Source organism: Centroberyx gerrardi, chromosome 16 (genome assembly GCF_048128805.1).
Source record: "Centroberyx gerrardi isolate f3 chromosome 16, fCenGer3.hap1.cur.20231027, whole genome shotgun sequence".
Classification (NCBI taxonomy): Eukaryota; Metazoa; Chordata; class Actinopteri; order Beryciformes; family Berycidae; genus Centroberyx; species Centroberyx gerrardi.
The window spans coordinates 11,432,225-11,447,224 of NC_136012.1; the positions used below are offsets into that span (position 1 = coordinate 11,432,225).

The 15,000-nt window shown below is 47.1% G+C and overlaps 2 protein-coding genes across 5 annotated transcripts in view; both read left to right on the forward strand.

The window, feature by feature from the left end:
- Positions 1–6,540, forward strand: part of dele1 (DAP3 binding cell death enhancer 1) — a 7,740-nt gene extending 1,200 nt beyond the window's left edge. Inside the window, exons 2-12 of the mRNA XM_071908485.2 lie at positions 43–160; positions 654–756; positions 1,457–1,607; positions 1,795–2,034; positions 2,135–2,217; positions 2,339–2,432; positions 2,605–2,747; positions 3,176–3,334; positions 4,402–4,494; positions 5,146–5,299; positions 5,577–6,540. Of these exons, the coding sequence (XP_071764586.2) occupies positions 43–160; positions 654–756; positions 1,457–1,607; positions 1,795–2,034; positions 2,135–2,217; positions 2,339–2,432; positions 2,605–2,747; positions 3,176–3,334; positions 4,402–4,494; positions 5,146–5,299; positions 5,577–5,824 (1,586 nt within the window). The 3' untranslated portion in view covers positions 5,825–6,540. The remainder of the gene's footprint in view (positions 1–42; positions 161–653; positions 757–1,456; positions 1,608–1,794; positions 2,035–2,134; positions 2,218–2,338; positions 2,433–2,604; positions 2,748–3,175; positions 3,335–4,401; positions 4,495–5,145; positions 5,300–5,576) is intronic.
- A 655-nt stretch (positions 6,541–7,195) lies between these two features.
- The window catches only part of apbb2a (amyloid beta (A4) precursor protein-binding, family B, member 2a), a 33,195-nt gene continuing 25,390 nt past the window's right edge, over positions 7,196–15,000 (forward strand). For 2 of the 4 annotated variants that reach the window (XM_071908460.2, XM_071908462.2), the window contains exons 1-4: positions 7,196–7,288; positions 10,237–11,555; positions 12,455–12,663; positions 13,385–13,528. In XM_071908460.2, coding sequence (XP_071764561.2) covers positions 10,268–11,555; positions 12,455–12,663; positions 13,385–13,528 — 1,641 coding nt within the window. In that variant the 5' untranslated portion in view covers positions 7,196–7,288; positions 10,237–10,267. The remainder of the gene's footprint in view (positions 7,289–10,236; positions 11,556–12,454; positions 12,664–13,384; positions 13,529–15,000) is intronic. The other 2 variants (XM_071908461.2, XM_071908463.2) reach the window with 1 other exon arrangement.

The following is a 15,000-nucleotide window of genomic DNA, read 5'->3' on the forward strand; positions in this document are numbered from 1 at the left end:
CTTAAGTCTCTCCTTTCTGCTCTTTTCCTGCTACCTCCCCAGTTTTGAACAGGTGCCATGGCAACGCCCCCCTGCGACTGTCCCAGAACCACCATGTGGAGGATGAGGTCATCAACGGCTCCACCGTTCTCTCCACGTCTCGCCACTCCTCTGACAGCAGGTAGCCTTCACATCTCTATCCTCTCTTTTTCCCGCGTCCGAACGCTTTCATGGTTTCTGGCTGACGAAAGATTTCACAGGAAGGGACAAAAGCCTGGAGGTTTTTTGCTTTGATCTCACCACGGCTTTGCCTTCAGACCATTGGCCATTTTAACAGCTGATGAAAAGAGAAACAAGGCCAAACCTCACAGACTACCCCCCTCTTTGCTCATCCCCATCCTATCTCTTTCCCTTACCCTTTCTTTGAACCCCTTGCTCCTTGTAGTGAGCGTGCTGCCACCCTTTCAGCTGGTTGCATCATCCAGCAGCATGTGTTCTGTGCACCGACAGGGTTAGTCGAGGAAACACGGACAACGCCGTCAGTCTCAAACATCTTTCAGAATAATTCTGTGATGCCTCAGTAAAATAGACTGGAAAGTGAGACGGATACAGTATATTGTTGTTAGACTTTGTTTGAGGCTTTTTTTTAATATTGTATTGCCTTTCTCTCTCAGCTCTCAGAAAGGGGAAGATGGAGAGAGGAGGAAGAAGCAGAGGACTTCTCAATTCTGCTACGCCGGGCTGCCACGCTACACCGCCCTGGATGCTGTGGGATGGGTACGTCCTGGACTTACACGTTCACTTGCAAACGCATACACATAACCCTAACCCTCATGATGCATAACCATAACAATGCCAAAACAACCATTCAGCACAAATTAACCTCAAAAACTGTCATTTTGATTGTTAAAAATTGATCAAATATATTGAGATTGATGTAAGTACAAAGTTCAGTGCAGTTGCATATGGAGTAGTTCTCTATTTAAAACTTCGAACTCAGTGTATTTGACACAAGCATGATGTGTTGTGTAAATAAATAGTCTCACAGTCAAACACACTGCAAAATATTGGTTCAGTAAACCAAGTAATTATATTATTTTCCAGTGGAAGCTCATGTTTACAACTGAAAATAAATGCAGCCCTCAGGTACAAAATCCCACTGTCAATCGAAAGCAGGCCTTGTATGTAAATATGAGCTGACACTCTTAAAATTATATAATTCTCCTCTTGCTCGCATGCAGAAAAAACCTTTTCTTGTTCAATAATTTGCAGATAAATGCATTTAACAGTCGAGTGGTTTCTGCTTTACCGACACAGATTTCCAATCTGCAGCTAGCTGATGCGTTCCTAGAGCTCCACCTAGTGGTCTCACTAGATAACTGGTCCATACAACCCCGACTGTAAACATCAGTGCAAGGAGTAGCAGTGATAATTCTCTGATTCCCATGATGACAGTGGAGTTGACGTTTCTCCACAGGGTGCAGCAGCGGTTCTGTTCATGCAGCTCTGCAGGAGGATCCACTCCCAGTTCTCTTCAGGCAGTGAGCCCAGTCCCAGTCCGACCCCCGGACCCCTGGCAGCTTCCTCCATCCTGCACAAGTGTGGCTACCGCATCCTGCTGGAGACCTGTGAGTCCTGACTGCACCATCATAACTAAGCTGTAGGGCCACTGATGGTTCACCTAGACTCGTGAAGTTCATTCCCTCGTTAGTTTTAGACAACAGATATTTAACCTTCTGAGCTCTTAAACCGTTTGAATCACATGTGGGTTCAGAATTGTGACACTGCTTTGTGGCTGCTTTCTTCGCTCTCCAGTGTCCAGACGGGATGTCCTGGCCAGAGGGAGGAGTGTGTTGTGTCTACACGGTGTTCCAGAGAGACAGACCCAAGCTCAGACCCCGGCCCAAAGCAGCAGCAGCAGCAGCAGCAGCAGCAGCAGCAGCAGTAGAAGTGACAGCAGTCCTCACAGCAGCACTGAGCAGGACCACCTGACTGCTGACAGTTCCTTCTCTGACCACCAGAGAGCAGACCTGAGGCAGGACCATCCTTTAGCAGGTTCGTTCAATCCTATGTGGTAGTCTTGGTTGAAAGATTGCATAAGGAGCAGTGTTTCTCTGAATATAAATTAACCTTGGATCCATTGTCTGAACTACAGAAGAATCGTCGTTCTCAGGATCGTCTCCTTCTGAACACAAACATGCAGAGAGAGACAACGCACAGAGAGAAGACAACGACAAGGTGGGATTCAAATCTACCTCCATGAGTTTATTTGGAGGTTATTTTAAGGAAAGCAGCGTTTCCCCTCCATTTCTCCTCATTTCCTTTATTCAAGTGTTTTCCCTTCCTCTGTGTGTCCCAGGACGTCCTGTCTGATGAGGAAAGGCTGGCAGGAGCAGCGTTGAACCTCAGACACGTGGCCGACTCCAGTGTGCCGGTTATCCTCAACATCATCGGTACTGATTTCACAGCTGCTTTAATTATTTTCACACATTGATGCCTAGCCAAAACAGTCGGTTGTATACAGACCAAATGTCATCATATGCTCTCACGTTTTCCTTTTGGAGAACGTTCCTTTTGGTTCTCCTCTGTCTGTAGCTAATATCTGCCTCTCGCTGTTCACGGCAGGTCTGGAGAGTGCCAAGAGTGAGAACTACGATGCAGCTTTCACCTGTTTTCATGCTGCAGCCCAGCACGGATACAGCAAGGCCCAGTTTAACACGGGCGTCTGCTACGAGAGGGGCAGGGGAGTAGGCAAGGACAAGGCCAAGGTGGGCGCCCAGCAGATTTTATTTGTCTCTGCAGTCAGTCAGTTTTATCGCTCACATTTTTCCAATTCATTCCTATATCCGTAGCTTGTCTTGTGATGGTTATTATGAGATGCAGTGGATATCCTGGTGTTTCCCACTTGACTGGTGTTGAAAGTCAGTCACTGACATGACCAAAGTATGAAATGGATACAAGTCTATTCTGTAAATGTCTGATAGTCATATTCAGATATTTTTACCAGGAATCCCCATTGAGTGAGACCTGGTCAGAAATTGTTGTAAGTTGTTTCAGAAAAAAACAACCTACAGCAATGTATAAAAGCAATAACTAACACTTGAAAGAGAGATTTTTATCTGTTTTATTGATTTTTGTTGTTGGTGTTGTTTAATGCATTGATTCATTGTAATATCTCTTGTGTTTTCTCCACCAGGCTCTGCATTACTACTGGCAGGCAGCGGTCGGGGGCCACATGCAGGCTCAGTACCGCTACAGCAAGCTGCTCCTGACCAGCAGGGGGCAGCAGAGCGCCGACGAGCTGGACAGAGCCGTCAGTCTGCTGGAACAGGCTGCTGAAGCTGGACTCACCGAGGTAGAAACCATGACAAAATAATTTAAACACTCCTTAAAGAGTAAATCAACACTAAATCACATAAAATTACTGCTGCACTGCTCTCTATGGGTTGAAACGTTCAAGGAAGTTGCTCTTTTGGCTGATGTAAAATCAGGTGTTTTCCATCAGCTGTCAAAGGAAAAACACCTGCTTTGACATCACTGATTGGCGTGTGGCCAAAAGTTTCAACTCATATTTAGCAGTGCAGCAGTAATGTTCTGCCCTATGTGATTTAGTGTTGATTTACTCTTTAAATCTGTCACAGTATTTTGTTACGCTCACTGATGTGTAGATCATGGCAAGATCCTGGTTTTATTTTGATATCTCTGGAACTGAGCAAGTAAATTCATAATTATTACAGAATTGAATAGTCTAAATTCCTCAAATGTAACATATTGCTGTTAGACTATACCAATAGAAGGGTGGATGAAGCTAGGGCGTTGCATATGTGACTAATTCACTTGCAGTGAGTGGGTGCAAGGGCAGCAGTGGGATTCAAACAATTAACCTGTGAGTAAGAGAGACATTATGGTTTGTTATGCAGTTTGAAATCCATTGTCCAAAACAAAGTCATGTGTTTCCTCTACATCACCCACTTATTTCCCAATTTGATCAGGAAACATTCTCTTTAGAATTGTAACCATTTATTGCAATAAGATGAAAGTAGTAATAGCTTAAAGCTAACGGGAAATAGCTCTGCTCTATTGGGTGTTCTATGAATTGGGTTAAGCAAGCTCATTAGCAGGGAGTAGTGTTATTGTGTAAACCTCCCATAGGTGCATATGAAAAAGAACCAAAGCAGGTGGAGGTAAAGTCTTTACCAGCACCAGATGGTAGTAGCAGCATAAATAATGTCCGTCCAGCAGCTGGTGGAAGCAGGTCAGCTTACATCGGCCACCATATCAGTATGCTGGATTAATCACGAATCATCGCTGTGTTGGACTGTGTGTGTCAGGAAACCCCTAGTATTGGCTGATGCTGCTGTAAACGACTGAACCGACACAATGCTCCATCTCTCTCCTCTTCCTCCTCCTCTCTCCTCTCAGGCTCAGGTCTTCCTCGCCTCGGTCTTCTCTCAGGAGCCAGTGAGAGACGGGCGCAGGTCCGTCCACTACCTGAAGATGGCAGCAGAGAGAGGAGTGAGTGGCCTTCTAGATGCTTCTGCAGTTTTATCTATGGTTTCATCTCTGACATTTCACCTCGCTTCCCAGTGTATCTGTCCCAGTCACAGTGAACTGGGAAACAGGACACCCTCACCTGCTTCTCCAGTCCACCTTGACATAGCAACTTTTCGCTGTGGCTGTGCTAAAATAATACTACACACCATTTCCTTTTACGACTGCAGCCATACTGCATGTCCCAGTGCTCAATCACATACAGCCATAGTGAATGTTTATTTCAGTAGAGTGATATCTATAGTCTACTGTCGTTAAGAAGTATGTCTTCCAGTGTCAATTTGCGCTGTGTGTGAGGTCCTGCTGTCAGTGTGTAGTGTAAATACAAAGTTGCCTGTATGTCTCTGCACCAATGTCACCAAGGCAAAATTTTGCACATACACAGTATAGTTCTCTAAGATTAAAGACCCCATGAAACGGCATCTTCCTTGATGTGATGTATCAGGATGTTGGGGATGGACATAACATGGTTTTATTGATTGGAATGTATATGAGCATGAGGTCACCATTAAAGATACTCTGTTTTCCTGGAAGTAAAAGTAATGGGAGTTCATTTCACCGGGACTTTAAAGTGATTCTGATGCTAACCATGTTTGTCTGTGTGTGTCTGCACAGGACGGCACCGCCCTGCTGTTCCTGGGTCAGTGTTATGAGAGTGGCTTTGGGGTGCGGCAGAACCTGAGGAGAGCCGTTGAATTCTACAAACAAGCCGCTCAAGCAGGCAACAGCCAGGCGAAGAGCTTACTGACGCCCCCTAGTGGCAGGGAGGGTAAGGACAATCACATGTGCACAAACACAGTAGGGTCTCTCTGTTGGAAAGACATTTATATTAGTCACTGTCTTTTATGCATGTATTAGTGATGGCACCGAATGTAATACGGTTTTAATGAGCCGATCCCTCATATCACAGATGATAACGGTGATGATATCTGTGAGAATGTGCAATTAATTATTCTCTCTCTCTCTCTCTGTCTGTCTGTCACCTCCTCCTCCCCCTCCTTCTCTCTCTCCTTTCTCCCTCCCCTCCTCCTCTCCTCGTCCGGCAGAAGACGCAGTGTTGCGCTCCATCCGTTCAGCTCCGTCTTTCTCCGTGTCCGACCGCCTCCGCCAGCAGCCGCTCTCCTCCCTGGCCAGTCCCGTCCCCGTCACCCTGCCCCTCCTGCCCCACTCCTGGAGCACCGGGAGCCTGGGCGGCCCGTCGACGGCGTCCTCCGTGCCGCTTCACCTCCATCCCCGCCCCCAAACCCACAGCACCGAGGGAGGCGCCTGCCAGTGGACCGTTGGGATAGGATAGTTGGCTTAAGCTAGCACAGGCCAACCTGAAGAATGTATTTAGAGTTGTGTGAATGTGTTTTCACCAGCAGAAAACGGTCAAAATAGGTCACTTCTGTGCATATCATTAAGTCTGGATAAGTATACGTATTTTATAATCAAACATATTTTATAGTCAAACTGTTGAGTGTGGAGATGTTTCTCAATGTGTTGGAGTTTTGTATAAGTCTGAAAGAGTTGTTGAGGACAAGGTCTTACTATATTTTGTTTATAACGGCATACAGAAGCTTTTCCACTCTTTTTTTTTATATATATATAAGCTCTCAAGTGGGTAAGAAACTGTGATCTTGGTGCCTTTGGGTGGGTTGTTATTGGAAAGAATCTCAGGTGGTTTCTCCCTCCACTAATGTGGGTTTAATCACATTCATAATTGTGTTTTCTGCAAAGTGTGTTGCTCAATTTGCCAGACTGAGACTGACAAGTGCTTGACATTATTGTCATATTCTAAAAGTCACCCTAAATAATATTTAATTTCTAAGCAGGCTGATTTGTCCAATGCTGCCCATTATGGTGAAGAAAGAATTTGAAAAGAACAAAAAGGAAAATGTTTGAGTGTTGGAATGGTTTGTGATATGTTTAACCTGTTAGCTTTGAATGTGAATATGTGTAATCATGCTCTTTGAGGGAGATGCACTATTGCTAAACGCACAAATAAACAACACTGTCTATGACTGGTTACTTTGTTGCTGCAATTGCCATTATTATTCACTGATGAGTTAGAAAAGTATTTCCAGGGGAACACCAGTGCTGTGATGCATGGATTTTTTCTTTATTCACTGAATAACTTCAACTTTAATGAAATACTGAAGGCAGGTCTGGACTCTCCACTCTCCTTAGTATTAAAGAACTTAACAAATGGATAAATTCCTGGTAATACTTTGCTTGAATATGATATACCTTGAGTATTAGGCCTGTTTGTCCAATGGAAGGCCCGCTGTAAGTCAGGCCTCATCAAATACTGAAACGGAGAATCTGAACTGGCTGTATCACAGGGACAAATGTGTCGGGCCAGTGCAGCATTTTATAAACCATTCATATTTCTCCGGACTAATGCATGACGTAAGGGCCCGATGATGTGTGATTTTCATTACCTGACTTATGAAATAACACCGAGAGATTTATTATGTTTGCGTCTCCTCCCCGTGCGCCGAGCGTCCTGCGTCCGCGGCGCTGATTGGACGGCGGAGGTGCGAGCTCCACAGCGCCGCGCCGCTCCGGGATCCGGTGGCGCAGAGAGAAAGCGCAGGGTACCAGCAGCACCGAGCGGGGCTGGGGAGGGCTGATGATGTGATGTGATCCAATACGGGTCGGCCGGCTTCAGCTACGGGCGGACTGGCACTTCAAAAAGCGGCTGTCACCTCGGCTGTGCTCACTACGGTGTCGTCGTGGGAGCGGAGGCGCAGAAGCCCGCAGGCTGACCGAAGCGGTGAGTGGATGTAAATAGACGCTCTCGGTGGGGTGCGCTCCCCTCCCAGTGCGGCGGTGATGGGGACGGGGAGGTGTTGGATGGGGGAGATTTACTGCGTCTGCTGAGATATCGACAGTGCCCGGGGTTTGCTTCAACAATATTGGCAAGTCCGCCTATGTGCATCCTTTGCGCTAGGGCAGATTTGGAGATGATCTAATGCTGCTGCTGACAGGTTTCAGAGGTGGTGTGTAGGAAGGAGGAAGCAGGAGACGAGAGGCTGAAATACTCCACCCATGACATCATTGAGCTTTGACTTTTTCAAGTTCATTTTCTCGCCCCAGTTTATGCTTTCATCTGTTGCATTTTATACGCAGCTACGAGGCAAGGGGTCTAGATCAGAGTTGAGTAAATGGGCCTGTCTGTAGCCTACATATAGGGAGTGACAGTAAGTTGATGAAGGATACTTTCCCTCTGTAGGCCAAGGCCTGTGTCAGTAATAATAGACATTATTAGAAATGAACTGATCAATTTCATATCTATTCTAAGGCATCTTATTGATGTAAAGTGGTTGGGAGCAGTCTTTCTTTTCTATTGGCCTTCAAATATAGTATGAAAAATGTCTTCTCTGTCTTGGTCAAGTGTCCAACCTCACCCTGCAGACATGGTTAGCAGGCCTCCACCTATAAAATCCCAGACTGTACAAAAAACTAGAGACCTGCTGTTCGAGATAAGAATCCTGTTTTGACATCTTGCACCAAAAATAGAGAGGGAACAGTGTATTTTGTCTGTCAAGTTTATTTTATTCATCCTTGATAATCACGCTAGTGAATCTGTAGCAGAGGATGGGCTGCTTGTTTTCTTTCTTTTCAAATTTACAGTGCAAACAAGAACAGATAAGAGGCAATACAACACATGCAAAGGAGAACAGCAACAGGACAAAAAAGAAGATATTGACTTGTTTACTGAGACTATTATTCTAGTAGGATACAGGTTGCTGCTGTCCTGTGACCAGCTGGTAAAACCTTGTGTATCTTATGAATGACCTCCGGTGTTGGGAGCACAACAGATTTATTGAGGACAACAGTTTAAGTCCCTCTGTGTGTTGACTGTGCCCAGTGTCCTGCCGCTGAAACTGCTGTGTCATTCTCCTCGCTTTCTCCCCCTAATAACCCTCTTTCTCTCCTTCTCTCCCCACTCCCCTCTCTCTCTCCTCTCTTCGCCCCACTTTGTTTAACTAATGGAGACCTGCATCGTCAGGGGGAAAAAAAAAACAGAAAAGCTGCTATCTCTGTCTAGATCATCCGGTTTGTCTGTAACTCAGAGACAGAGATAGAGATGGAGAGAAGGACAATGGGGTGTTGATGTGCTGTTTTCTTACTGTTTGTCAGTTTTGTTTTATTGGGGTTGTATCAGGAGCTGTAATTTATCGCCTGACTCATGCAGCATATTCGCTGTGATATTCAAAATATCATGGGTGAGAAATGTGTATCTTAAAAATGTCAGCTTTCCAGAAGCAGCCTTGTTTTCAGCTTGATATCAATGTATTTTTGACATTATCCAATGGGTTTTTGAAAGGGTTTTATAAGCCAAAGAGGTGGGAGAATTTTCTGAACCCATAGAGGAGCATGTAATCTTTCATTTGAAGTGAAACCAAAATTGGAGGTACGAGGTTTTTACACGGCAACAGCGATATGCATTGCGGACCGAGGATAATTGGTATTCTGATGAGAGAGGAACATGCTGTGCAGGTAGGCTGTACCTGTTGACACTGGGTGTTCGTGTCTGCGCGCAGGCCTGGAAAGCGAGAGCAGATTCAGCACTAACAGGTTGTTGTTGTTGTCTGGCTCACTGACAGAGGGACAACACGACAGCCACCCAGGGAGAAGGGAGAGGGGAGAGGATAGGGGCCCCGCATGAACAAATTGCACTGCCCAGGGATTCTGCTCGCTCCCACCTTTCTCTGTTCCCAAGATCTTGTCTCGCTTTAAAATCTGCTGCGTTTGTGTTTTCCATGTTTCCGAGAAAGGCACCGATGATGACCGCAGTATTGTTTTGGGTGTGTGTTTATGTGTTTATGTGTGCGTGCAGGCGGTGTTTGTGCGTGCGTATGACTGGCTGGATGGATGTTTGTGCCTGTGCTTGCGTGCCTGAGCATGTTTTTCTACCTGTATCTGTGTGTGTGTGTACAGTACATGCTGTTTACTGGCTTTCCACAGGGCTGAGGCCTAATTAGATCACCCACAAAATACACAAGTGACAGTGATGCAACCCAAACATGTGCCTTGTCTTGGGATCACAGTGATTCTCTGTCACTGTCTCTGTCGCTATCCATCTGTCTGTATTCAGCAGCACAGAACTGATCCACCCAGAGATAAAAGGGACACAGCTAGCTAGTTAGCAGGAGCTGGCTGCCACTTCTCCTCCCCACAGACCGGCTCACCGCTTAGCCTCAGCTTTGAATGTCAGTCCTGAATGAATACATCTAAGGTGTGACTCTCTGCCAATATCAGGCAAATACAATCCAGGTTAATGACTCTGATGCAGTGTTTTTAGCATTTCAACACTGACACCTTATGTGTAAAATAGGAGCATGTGACTGGAAAGGATGTGAGGCTTCAGTGAAAGTCTCTGTGATTGGCCGATCCGTTGGCAGAGAGGGCGGCAAGCAAGACGGTTTATTCCCCTTGTGTGCCATGGTAACGGATCAGAGGACGGGAAATGTCTGACACCATATTGAACTTCCCACCAAGACACAGTCCTGTGATCTTAATACATCACATACTGCATGGGGGCCTGGCTAACTCGGGTCAAGATGGCTTCTGTTGCCATTATAGTGGATCAACTGATAATATCACCAGTCTGTGATGTCAGACTCCTTGGTGAGAGAGAGTGAGAGAGAGAGGTGTGTAGCGCAGTAGTTCATATATCTTACATGACCTCTGACGGTGTCTCTCTTCTCCCCGCAGCGATATCTCTCCAGTGTTTTTCCAGTCAGCCATGATGTCGGTCCAAACTCCTCCCCTCTCCCGCTCTGGCTCCTCCCCTTCCAACGTGGGCTTGGCCAACCGCAGCGGCACCTCCGCCGCCCCTCCCACCTCCCTCAGCCTTCGCTCCTCGTACAACCAGCTGCTCGGACGCGACGTCATCAAGGAGTCCGTCGGTATGGAGACCGGCGGTTCGGCCACCTTGCCAAAGAGCCGCCAGAGATACGCGATGACCAGCGTGCGAAGCGCCATGGGGCTGAGCGACAACCTGGCCCCGTCTTCCAAAAACCAACCGCCGAGCCGAGGGAGGGGCCTCCCCACCAAGTCCTCCTCCAGCTCGGCCCTCTACTCCTCCTCCTCCTCCTCGCCCTTCAATACAACCAACCCCAAACTGGCCAAGAACGGGGCCAACATGCAGAGGCGGGCCGAGAGCCAGCAGCTGGAGCTGAGCAGGGCCAATACAGAGGGCAAAGGGCACAACGATTTCATCAATAACCCTGGCTTTGATTGGCTGGAAGTTGCGAAAGACAACTCACAGCTGCCCCCGTTCCGTAGAAGGACCAAGAGCTTCCTGGAGTACCATGAGAAGGGCTTGGATCTGGACCTCAGGTGGGGCAACAAGGAGGACAGGAGGGAGAAGAAGCAGCAGCCTTCCCCAGAGAAGGAGCAGGCCAGTCCCGCCAAGGAGAGGGAGAGCCAGGAGGAGGAGAAGCCCAGCAACAAGCAGCCCAGCCAGGAAGAGAAGGAGGAAGTGGAGGCAGTGGTGGAAGAGGAGGAGGAGGAGGAGGAGGAAGAGGACGACGACCCCACGCCGACCCCACGACAGCCCCTGCTGCCAGTGGTGGTGGAGGCCCCGCTCTCCTCCACCTCCACCTCCTCCTCCACCACCAGCCCAGAGTGGGTCCCAGACAACCACAACCTCCAGAACCAGCCTCCAGCCCAGGTCAGAGAGGAGCTGTGTGCCCAGGTTCAGGCCAGTCCACGCGGGCTGGGGAGCCCGGCGAAGCCCCCCAGGAGCTCCCAGCCCAGGGTGATCAAGGTGGAGCTGCACCCCAACAACGAGAACCAGTTCCTGCAGCAGTACCCGCCGTCGTCCCCTAAACAGGCCAGAGCTGCGGAGAGGAACACCCCTACCAGGCATCAGGCGCCCCCCGCCCTGCCGGACCCCGACCCAGAGAATGGGCTCCCTAAGGTGGGCTTCAGGATGGATCTGGGTCCTGACACTCCATCGGAGGACGAGGACTCCAGCTGGACCACCCTGTCCCAGGAGACGCCCTCTCCTCAGACTCCACAGGAGACAGGTTGGATGTGTGTGTGTGTGTGTGTGTGTGTGTGTACGCTGTCTTCTCATCTGATCTGTCTCTCAAAAATATTAGCATATCTGTGTCTGTCTTTGATCATGCCTCTATTTTACCCTCCTTTCATTCCCTTCCTTTCTCTCTCTCCCTCCTTCTACCTCCCCCAGACAGTCTGGTCTGGAAATTTACCAAAAGCCTCTCCTTAAGCAAACAACGGTCACTGCAGCAATACTGCTGAAACCTTTATGGCCCCTGTGAGCCACCTTACGGCGCAGAGTGTTCAGGGGAAGAAGATGGATAGAAGGATAGGATATTGCGGATAACGGGGTGAGGAAAAAGAAAGGAAACAGGAAAGAAAAGAGAGAGAAAAAGAGGAGCTAGATTTAGGAAGTGATGATTGCCAAGGAAATATGACAATGGAGGAGGACGGGGAGAGAAATATGAGAACGGCAGAGAGGGAAAAAGGAAACCGAGAGAGAGGGAAAGGGAGGAGAGGGAGAGAAGCTTCTGTCCGTTGGGTCCTGCTACAGGGGATGAGCCCCGGGGTTGCTATGACAACAGAAACTAAGTAGGGACAGGCTGACCATCTCTGAAATTTACCCTGTCCACCCTTGTCTGTGCATGTGAATGTGTGTGTGTGTGTGTGTGTGTGTGTGTGTGTGTGTGTGTGTGTGTGTGTGTGTGTGTGTGTGTGTGTTTGTGTCCGTACGTGTTTGTGTGGCCTTGCACTTTTTGTGTGCACACATGCCATGCTCACATCTGTTTTTGCTTAGCCTGTTTGTGTGCAAGCATACATTTGTGTGTGTGTGTGTGTGTGTGAGAGAGAGAGAGAGATTTGTGTGCATGTACACTCGTGTGCATCATGTGTTTGTGTACAACAGTGTATCCCTGTCCTCCATCAGCAGATGTGTGGGGTGAAGGGGACCTGCCCCCAGGCTGGCGTGAGGTCTCAGGCTCGTCGGAGGTCTATTTCTGGCACGTCCCTACCGGCACCACCCAGTACCACCGACCTGTTGCCGCCGGCAACCAGCACACCTCTCCCAACAACGAGCCTGACGCCCAGCCTGACCCCCAACAAGAGGCACAGGACACCCTCAGGCCACCCAGCGAGGTGAGAGGATCCACACCGCATGATGATGATTTTAGGGCAACAGCAGATCCCTGATATCAGGCCAAGTGTATTCAACTGTGTCAGTACTGTGTTAGTATTCAAGGATACATACTAGGGTTTGAGCAAAATGGGCTTTTGAAGGCCAATACCAATGCCGATATTTAAATGTAACTGTTGTCATGCAAAAAAATAACACATTTTCAGTGTTTACCCACAGGATTTTATTCTTGTCCAGGTAGAAAAGCATTTAACCCATGGGACACTAAAACTCCCCAGTAAAACCCATACATATGACATTTATTTAGGGGTAACAGCTCTTTAAGGCAGGGTAACCCAGCCCACTGATTCAAAGGCAAGGAAATCTCTGTGATAGATTACTACCTTTAAATGTAGATGTATTTACAGAAAACATTAGTGAAAATTTGAACAAATGTAGCAAATGTATAACATGGGCAAAGAAATTTAAATTTCATTTCACTGTTTTCATATAGCTGTGGTCAGGCAGGAACCTCCATCATATTGGAGGTGGATGACATGATTGGCCAATATCTGATACAATAAAAGGCCAATATCTGCCCGATATATTGCTCTAGCCCGAACATATATACACTGTTGTGTTCTTTCACAAATATGATATGCTGAGTGACGTACCTCAGTGACTCACCTTCCTTTGTTGTCTCTCTCTCTCTCTCTCTCTCCCTCCCTCTCTCTCTCCCCTCAGCGCCCCAGCAGCCTGATATCTGACAGCTCGGTGGAGCCGGTCCCCTCTCCCTCTGGCTCCTCCCCATCCTCCTCCTCCTCCACCCCCTCCGATGATGTCACCTCTTCTGGACAGGATTTCAACACCACCACCTGCACAGCCAGTGTAAGACACTAAAGGTTACCATTTACACCTGCATTCTGGTGTGGATCAGTGCGATCGGACTGCTACCCGATCACTCAAGACCCATTTTAATGCATTTATTAAAAGGGTCAGTCTAGTGAAAAAACACTCAAATACATGTCATGTGATATATTTGGAGAGTTTTATTGATTGATTCTGGTCTAAAAGTACGTAAGAAAAGTGTACTCTTAAACTTAATCCCATTAAAGCATAAGCAGAGAGAGACTGTCCTTCAACCAGACACAAATCCTCCTGGGTGCCCTTTTTAGAGCAAAAATCCAGAAGAAATCATATTACTCCTATGATCTTGGACACATTAATATTTATGAAACATGAAGAACTCTCTCCTTGAGTTAGAAACTACAGAACCAAGGCTATGATCTGAGACAACCAGACGATGTTCAGACAGTGAATTGGATACAGTGTTTGTTTGAGCTGTTACACCCAAGCCAGACTTATTTCACTTTGGTACCAGCAGTTCTGAAGCAGCAGGTTTCTCTATGTATCTGGATAATTGCCTTCAGTACCGTCACAGTGGCCACACAGTTAGTCTCCCATTCATTGTCCAGCCTTTGTGTCTTAATGACACGTTACATTCTTGGTTATGCTGTCTTATATTAGCTTTTAGTTTTCAGCTTATTAGCTTTACTTCATAGGAGTTTTTTAGTATTTTCTCTTGAAAGGTTGGTGGTATATCGGTATATCTCCGCTTTCACTGCTGCACTTATTACATTGGAAGGAGCACAGTATTCTCTGTCCAGTCTAACATCTGAAATGCAAATTCAACAAAGATGAATATCTCTTATATTGAGCGAACATGAGTAATATCCTCTCTACTTATTACAAAGCAAATGATGAGATGAAATCAGTCGGCAAAATCGATATTAGTATCTGACAATTATTCTTAGTCATCTCCTTATCTGTCTCTCTGTCTCTATCTGTCTGTCTGTCTCTGTCTGTCTGTCTGTCTCTATGTCTGTCTGTCTCTATCTGTCTGTCTGTCTGTCTCTATCTGTCTCTCTGTCTCTATCTGTCTGTCTGTCTCTATCTGTCTGTCTGTCTCTATGTCTGTCTGTCTCTATCTGTCTGTCTGTCTGTCTCTATCTGTCTCTCTGTCTCTATCTGTCTGTCTGTCTCTGTCTGTCTGTCTATCTGTCTGTCTGTCTCTGTCTGTCTGTCTGTCTCTATCTGTCTGTCTGTCTCTATCTGTCTGTCTGTCTGTCTCTATCTGTCTGTCTGTCTGTCTCTGTCTGTCTGTCTGTCTGTCTCTGTCTGTCTGTCTGTCTCTATCTGTCTGTCTGTCTCTGTCTGTCTGTCTCTATCTGTCTGTCTGTCTCTATGTCTGTCTGTCTCTATCTGTCTGTCTGTCTGTCTCTATCTGTCTGTCTGTCTCTGTCTGTCTGTCTCTATCTGTCTGTCTGTCTCTATCTGTCTGTCTGTCTGTCTGTCTGTCT